The 7247-nt window shown below is 58.6% G+C and overlaps 7 protein-coding genes across 7 annotated transcripts; 3 read left to right on the top strand and 4 right to left on the bottom strand.

Moving 5' to 3' along the window:
- Positions 1-226: 226 nt before the first annotated feature.
- Positions 227-1029, top strand: GNI_144520 (LisH; the record flags this gene model as incomplete). The annotated part of the gene is made up of 2 exons (XM_011135834.1): positions 227-487; positions 547-1029. 2 exons carry the CDS (start codon positions 227-229, stop codon positions 1027-1029), a joined length of 744 nt encoding a protein of 247 aa, XP_011134136.1.
- Positions 1030-1065: 36 nt separating this feature from the next.
- GNI_144510 (hypothetical protein) lies at positions 1066-1353 on the bottom strand (the record flags this gene model as incomplete). Its single annotated transcript, XM_011135833.1, has 1 exon — positions 1066-1353. One exon carries the CDS (start codon positions 1351-1353, stop codon positions 1066-1068), a length of 288 nt encoding a protein of 95 aa, XP_011134135.1.
- A 9-nt stretch (positions 1354-1362) lies between these two features.
- On the top strand, positions 1363-2458 carry GNI_144500 (hypothetical protein; the record flags this gene model as incomplete). The annotated part of the gene is made up of 2 exons (XM_011135832.1): positions 1363-1842; positions 1934-2458. The coding sequence occupies 2 exons, from the start codon at positions 1363-1365 to the stop codon at positions 2456-2458; spliced, it is 1005 nt and encodes a 334-aa protein (XP_011134134.1).
- Positions 2459-2460: 2 nt separating this feature from the next.
- GNI_144490 (putative aspartyl protease) lies at positions 2461-4640 on the bottom strand (the record flags this gene model as incomplete). Its single annotated transcript, XM_011135831.1, has 2 exons — positions 2461-4104; positions 4146-4640. 2 exons carry the CDS (start codon positions 4638-4640, stop codon positions 2461-2463), a joined length of 2139 nt encoding a protein of 712 aa, XP_011134133.1.
- A 104-nt stretch (positions 4641-4744) lies between these two features.
- Positions 4745-5503, top strand: GNI_144480 (putative ubiquitin-conjugating enzyme E2; the record flags this gene model as incomplete). Its single annotated transcript, XM_011135830.1, has 4 exons — positions 4745-4783; positions 4824-5009; positions 5076-5393; positions 5438-5503. The coding sequence occupies 4 exons, from the start codon at positions 4745-4747 to the stop codon at positions 5501-5503; spliced, it is 609 nt and encodes a 202-aa protein (XP_011134132.1).
- Positions 5504-5670: 167 nt separating this feature from the next.
- Positions 5671-6957, bottom strand: GNI_144470 (Gar1/Naf1 RNA-binding region protein; the record flags this gene model as incomplete). Its single annotated transcript, XM_011135829.1, has 1 exon — positions 5671-6957. The coding sequence occupies one exon, from the start codon at positions 6955-6957 to the stop codon at positions 5671-5673; it is 1287 nt and encodes a 428-aa protein (XP_011134131.1).
- An 18-nt stretch (positions 6958-6975) lies between these two features.
- On the bottom strand, positions 6976-7188 carry GNI_144460 (hypothetical protein; the record flags this gene model as incomplete). The annotated part of the gene is made up of 2 exons (XM_011135828.1): positions 6976-7059; positions 7102-7188. The coding sequence occupies 2 exons, from the start codon at positions 7186-7188 to the stop codon at positions 6976-6978; spliced, it is 171 nt and encodes a 56-aa protein (XP_011134130.1).
- Between the last annotated feature and the right edge of the window lie 59 nt (positions 7189-7247).

Genomic DNA, 7247 nt, shown 5'->3' with positions numbered 1-7247 from the left:
GGCCCGATGGGGACGGACCCGCCGGCGACGGCACAACTGGGGTCGGCGCCACCGGCGGTCTATGCAGTAACTTCGTCGGCTCCCGCGCCGGATCGGTCCGACCCTCGCCGGCCGCACGCGTTAGGTTCCGGTGCTGCCGCGCCAGGTACGCCTGTCGGTGCTTCGCTCGGTACTCAGCCAGCTCGTCTTCTTCCGCAGTCCCCATTTCTTCCAACGAAAATTAAATATGAAGGTCACAATCAAAGCCGAAGAGCTCAACTACGCCATCTACAGACACCTCCTCGAAAACGGCTATCACCACTCCGCCTACCTTTTCCAACAGGAAGCGCAGATACCCAACACGCTCACGCAAGGCCAAATTCCCCAAGCCCAAGACACTGGCCTCGCCCGCAAAGGCAAGACCATCAACAACTTCCCGCCACACTGCCTCATTACACTCATACACAAAGCCCTGCTCTACCTTTGGGTAGAATACCACACTGACGCCGTAAGCCCCCCCCCGAACTCCGAACCTCCTCCAGAACCTCCCAACGTCCCTCCCCGCAGGTAACTGGGGAGCTGAACACATGCGAGTCGTCGTTCTCATTGTTCAAGCCGCACGTGTGTCGAAAGGTGGCCGCCGCGGGCAAGAAGGCAGTTAAGAAGGCTCCGCCTGGGCGGGGCCGTCGCGCGGCTAAGGAAGAGTTTTCGCTGGACACGAGCGCCGGACTCACCGTGCTCAAGGGCGGCGACATCGTCATGCACGCCGACCCACCCGACGCACAGAGCCAGGCCACCTTCCCCTGCCTCGCGCCCGACCACAAACACGTCCTCGTCTGGTGGGCCAACGACGCGAATCGAACCGGCGACTGCGCCCTCTACACACTGGAAGGCGAACCCGTCGACCTGCCGTCAACCGCCAAACAACTCCTCGGCGTCCGAGTGCTCCAGTGGACAGCACCCAGCGCCTTCAAAATTACCATCGCAGGACGCCGCGCAGACGTCACTCTTGACTTCCGCGACATCGATGGTACTTGGCAGCAATCCTGATCTCCCGCGGCAGTGTCCCTAGCCAGCACTAGTTAGTTAGATAGTCATTTCTGCAAAATCCGTGTCTCTCCAGCTGTGAACCAGGTACCGGTAAGGCAGGCGGAGCAGCGGCTCGGTGCCGGACGGGTCCGCATAGACCAAGACCTCCTCGCCCTGGACCGCGAGGCGAACGCTCTTCTTCTCGGCCCCTGCGAGTGCGGCCGCGCCTTGCTCGAAGCTACGGCCCGCGACCAGGTAACCGCGCGCCTGGTGTAGGTCGAAGAAAGCGCGCGGGAAGAGCAGCTGCTCGCGACCGCTCAGCGGGACTCCAACGACGAGGGCCATTTTTCGAAAATGCACCCCGCCGTGGTCGCCGCGAAGCCGCCCACCTGGCGCGTGACCAAAGAGTACTGGCTGCTCCGCCAGTACCAGGACCTCCCGGAGGACACTAAGTTCCTGGTGGGGCACATGCGCCAGTTCGCACAGGACTACCAGGCCGCGAAACCCGACACCTACTGGCATCGCAAAAGCGGACAGGTCGTACTCGCCGTACTCTTGTTACGCATACACGGGAAACTCCAAACCGTGCGCGGCATCAACTCCGAACTCTCGCTGCCGTCCGGCTCCGTCTGTGCGGAACGCGCGGCCATCGCCGCCGCTCTCGCGCAACACCTCTCCATCGCACGCAGCGACTTCGTCTCCATCGCCGTCCTCGCACCCAACAACGCGAACCCCATCAAACCTTGCGGCGTCTGCAGCGAATGGATCAAGAAAATCGAAGAAGCGTGCCCCACCTTCTCCGTCATCACATTCACCTCCACCGCCATGGACGAAGTAAGTCGACCCGACCTCTGGATACACCTGTGTATACACCCCTTTGCACCACCCCGCCTCTAGCCAGACCTCAACGGCGCCGCCTCGATAGCTGCTGGAGTACTCGAGCGTGACCGTGAGCGAAGAAGTGATTGACCACGTGCCAGACCACCTGAAGGGCAACTGGATCTGCAAGTGCGGCTTTCAGCTGAACCGCGCGCAGCAGGTGTACTGTTCGCACTGCAAACAATTCCGGTTCCGGTTCAAGTCGCACCTGCAGCAAACGCGCGTGTTGGTGTTAAAGGCGGTGAAGCACGAAAACTACCCGAACGCGGAAACGCCGCGGCCTTCGAACGGGTTGGAGGCGTCGCCGGTGCCGCCGACGACGAACTGGCTGACGGCCTCAGATGAGGAAGCGTCGGAGGAGGTGCGGCGCACGCGCCGGCGCGGAAGTCTGGACCTGTCGCAACTGTGTCAGCAAGTGGTGGAAGCGACGGGGTTGGCGGAGGAGGTGACGCTCAAGACGCTCAAGGACTTGCTGTCGCTGCAGTTCATCGCGCGTCCGGAAGGCTCGTGCGAGTTCCAGATCACGTCGCTGGGCTCAGACTTCCTGGAGGCGACTCAGCGGCTGGCATAGCGCTAGGCGCGACGGCTGGCCTTGTCGATGGGGACGAGGGGGCAGTCAGCTTCGATGACCTCCACGGTGGCGGAGGGGTGGACGGTGTAATCGTGGGGCTTGCCTTGGGGCGCGTGGGCGAGGTCGTCCGCGTTTTCGTGGTCGAGGGCGGGCGGGCTGCTGAGGCGGAAGATGACGTCGTGGTAGATGAAGGAGTTGGAGCCGAAGATGGCTTCCGAGTCGAGCTGCTCCTCGCCAGGGGGTGCGCGGCCGGCGTCCGTCATGATGGCGAGACACCAGAAGTGCTGGTTGCTCCCGCTGTACATGTAACTCAGCGGGTGCCAATGAAGCGTATGCCCGTTGGAAAAGGTGAACTGCAACATGGGGAACAGCGGCAGGTCTTTGTTTTTGTCCTGCAGCCACCAGCACTCGCCGTTGTTGTAGCCGTCCAGCTTGGAGATTAGTGCGCGCGGTGCCGCCCCCTCCATGCTCTCGGGCACGTCCAAAAAACCAACGAGGGCGTCGAGCGGTTCGTGCAGTGGGTCGGGACTGGGTTCGAGCACCGCGTACCAAGTCGGCCGGCTCTCCGACAGTCGCCGCCCGGGCTGTGGGAGCCGCCGCGCCAGCTCGTTGCGGATCTGTGCCCGCAATCGTCGGTCAGCGGTGCTGGCCGGCGAGTCGACGGCGGACACGCGAATGAGACGCTTCGGGCCCGTGGATACCGCGGCCGTGGCCACGGGGATAAACTCGAGCTGGTCGCCGCGCTCCTTTTCACTCATGAACCTTTCCCGCAGCACTACCGTCGTGTCGGGCGCACTGAACAGCGACTCCGGACTCACACGGCCTAGGCTGCGCGTCTGATACCGCTGTCGGTCCCGAATGCCCGTGTTAACAGCGACCCGGTTCTCTATGTGGAACAGGATCTCGCCAAAAAGCCGCGGCGGCAGATACGTCAATGTGGTCCCGCTGTCCACCAAAGTCGGCACGATGGCGACCACCTTTTTGTCCGATTGGGTCACCTGCGCCGGGTGGTGGAGGGGTACGTCGATCCACATGGAGTCATTTTTCTGGAGCGCAAAGTACTCGGGCGAGTGCAGAACCGGAGACAGTGTGGCGTTCTTCATCACATGGATGTGGGTCAGTCCCACCGTGTACGACTGCGACTTCCAAGCATGCGCTAGCAACGGGAGTGTCGTCCGCTTAGCCGCCTTGGCGTGGTACGCAGAGTTCGGTCCCCCAAAGCTCATGCTGCCTCCTTTGGGCGATAGACACAAAGCAAATTCGTAGCGGAAATCATCGCCTTCAGCAACCGCCTGCACGTTGTCAGAACATGTTACCCGTTTCGAACCTTGGTAAAGTGCTTTCATGCTGTTCAATATTGATGTGGGGAAAGTCGTAATTCCCCGCGTACCCCAAAACTCCAATCCCAAGATCCCCGATGCTTTTTGGTCGTGGAACAAATGTGTTTCCTCGATATGACATCCAACCGGAGCTATGATAGGCAACGATGGTCCCGGCTCCAAGGGGAATGCGGGACACTTGTCAAGCTCTTCGTCACTCGCCGGGGGCATGATGGTCGGATCCTTATTCTTAGCTTTATCGATGTTCATCCACATGACGTCATTGTAAAATAATCCTTGTAGTCTGCTGCCTTCTGCATAATGCACCTATAACAAAAGCTATAACGGGGCCGAGATATTCCGCCTACATTGTACAAGCATTGCATGGCATCCGCGTCTCCCAAAAGCAACTTAGCGGCTTCGCTGGAAAATTGACTCGGATCATCCGCATACGATACCAAGGGGGAAGCAAGGGACTGCAAGGTATCCTTATCGGTATTTAACCGACATGTGGTGCAGTTGCCACAAGGTATTCGTTCGTTAAACTCCGATTTTGTGATATCATATGGTTTCTCCCAATGAGACGATCCGCAGGATTGGCAATTCGAACAGGGCAGCCCTTGAGTGCTACTCCCCGTATCAATGATCATCGAGAACTCGTGGGGATGCGGTGCGCCGAGAAATATGTCGATGAAATAGTATGCGGTTTGAAATATCGAGCCAAAGACCTTAGTTCGTAAAGGCAGAGCGGGCAGATACTCTCCAACAGCCTTTTTCTGATACTCTTTGAAATTCTCCACCTCCCCGGCCGCGAATTCAGCGATAGAGAACCATTGTAGTAGCAAAAATGGTTGGGAGCGCATTAATTAGAGTGTTCGGCGCAGTGCCGCACACGTGTTCGGCGCATTCTTGGCGACTTGGAAATGACATCAAGGTTTAAAATAAGAAAAAATAGCAACCTCGGCTGATGCAAAACCGTGCACAAGGGGAGAAACGTTTGCTGAGAGTAACAGAGCACCCGTGGGACATTACCCGGCTGTATTTAGGAAATTCAAGCCATTGAAGAGGACTCTCGGCATAACCCGGACCCGGATGTGACGGCGCAATTAGTTCACGGAGATTTGAGGCACTGGATCGGTAGAATAAAAGGTCCGGTCGGCACTCCTTACGAAGGTGGATACTATTTCCTGGACATAGCCATACCAGAAGAGTATCCTTACGTTCCTCCCAAAGTAAGCACGGAAAGCCTGATATGGCCGCGGCCAAATGTGACGAGAGTACACCGTTATTGTGTTTAGATGAAGTTCGATACTCGTGTATGGCACCCCAATGTGTCGTCCCAGACTGGAGCGATTTGCCTGGACATTCTGAAAAATGAATGGTCACCAGCCCTCACAATAAGAACTGCGCTGCTGTCAGTAGAAGCATTGTTGGCAGCTCCGGAGCCAGATGACCCTCAAGACGCGGAGGTTGCAAACCTATGTAAAAATCATCCAGAACAGCACGCCGCTAAAGCCCGGCAGTGGAGAGATACCTATGCTGCGGACAAGAACTGGCCTTATGAGGCGAAGGTTAAGAATTTAGTAGATATGGGCATTCCTGCTGACCGTGCCAGGGTACGTTCATCTCTTCTCTTCCGCTAAATACTCTTTTTGCTCAGGCTGCGCTGCAGAAGCAGAATTGGGATGTGAATGCTGCCGCAAACGAATGCTTCGGAGATATGTAATTTATATCGGCTTTTTGGCCAAAGTCGCAACCACGACATGCACCATCCGTCCCGTGGCATGAGTTAAAAATTGGACACGTCTCCCCACTCTGTCCAGGGCGCCACAGCATCACGGGCGCATATTCCCTAGCCGTCGCCTGGAGCGCCAGTCCGCATCCACTGGCGTCTTACCGATAGGGGTAGGATGGAGATGGCTGTGGCAGCAGCTGCTGGGGCGGCATGTTGACTAGGATCGGTGTCCCGTCTGGCAGCGTTGCGACGACGGGGGTTCCGGCCATGGGGGTCCCAGTCATCGGGGCGCCCATCATCGCGGCCATTGGGGCTCCGGGCACGTATGGTTGTTGGTACTGGTACTGCGCGGGTTGGAAGTAAGGCTGAGACGGATACGGGAAGGGTCGCGGCGGTGGCGGAGGTGGAGGCAGCGCACGGACGAACGGGGATTGTTGCCAGGCTGGGGCGGACGAGTGGGGTCGGGCTTTGTGTTGTTTCCCGCGTTCGTGGCCGCGTTCCTGCTTTTGTCTGGTGCGCGTGGCAGGACTGGCTCGAGCAGGAGGACTGGGTCGAGGAGGGGCGCCTTCCTCGAGAGGGTCGTCCTCGTCATCCGACCAACGCTCTCTGCTCTCGACGGCCGCGACTTTGGCGGAGGCGACGGCGAAGAGTTCGTCTCCCGCTTTCGCGGTCGCGGTGGTGAGCTGGACAACATAGAATGGGGCACAGGTGGGGCCCATGGTGTCAACAATGTAGCCTACAACCCGTCGCTGGGTGTCGACGCAGAGAGTGGCCAGTTCCAGGATGGCATTACCGGTGGCGGACTGGACGGTGAGCATTTGTTCGACTTGATGCAGGACTCGGCCGACTGGCCGGAGCGGTTCATCCGGGTCCAGCTGCTGGGGCAGGGACTGGACGGCGGCCTTGAGTCCGGGAGGAAGTTCGAGGACGGTGGCTGCCAGCACGTCGTCGTCTGGGGCGCCATCAAGGTCTTCCGCAGCCGCGCTGGCGGCCGGCGCGGCTTCTTCGTGCGTTGCGGCCGTCGGGTGGTTTTCTTCAGTTTCCGTGGCGGCGTATTCCTCTTCCGCGGTGCTACTACTACTATCATCGTCGCCTTCGAGCATCTCATTCGCCTTGGCCATAGCCTCTCGCAGGGCTCGGTCGCGCTGGAGGGCTAGGGAGTCTTGGTCATTGAGGATTTCCAGGACTTGTTGATCAAGAGAGGCGTGCAAACCGGCAAATATCAGGTCGTCCACTGCCGTGCAACCGTCTATCATGTACTCCTGTAGGTCCGGAGCCGCGCCCGAGTGGCGCAGGGTGGGCGGGTTCGCAGCCCAGTCTTGAGCTTGGCTTATAATGTGGGCTTGGCATCCATCATGGGCTTGGTCCCTAACTGGGGCTTGGTCCCCGGCTAGGGTTTGGTCCACCGTGCTTAGTGCCGCTTCATCTTCTGCCGGCAGGACCATCCGCCTGCAGATTTAGATTTAAAAAAGTTGCCGCAGAAATTTGCCCAATGCCTTTTCGAGCTCGCGTAAGTCGTCAGAGTCCTTCACGTCGTACGTGATGGTCTGAAGGTTGCGACGGGTGGAGTGGGTGGGGTGGAATCTTACATGCTGATCATTGGTAGCTTTCGCTCTGATTTTGCCGTCGCAAGACTGTTTGAGCACCAGGCGCGTCTGAGGTGAGCCAGCCAGCATGGGTTGAGATTGAATCGGTTTACTTTGTTTTTGTCTTTGCGTTGGTTGGTGACCATGAC

The sequence above is a fragment of the Gregarina niphandrodes genome (assembly GCF_000223845.1).
Source record: "Gregarina niphandrodes unplaced genomic scaffold scaffold00040, whole genome shotgun sequence".
NCBI lineage: Eukaryota > Apicomplexa > Conoidasida > Eugregarinorida > Gregarinidae > Gregarina > Gregarina niphandrodes.
The sequence above is the reverse complement of the archived record's forward strand: the minus strand, read 5'-3'. Positions and strand labels throughout refer to the sequence as shown.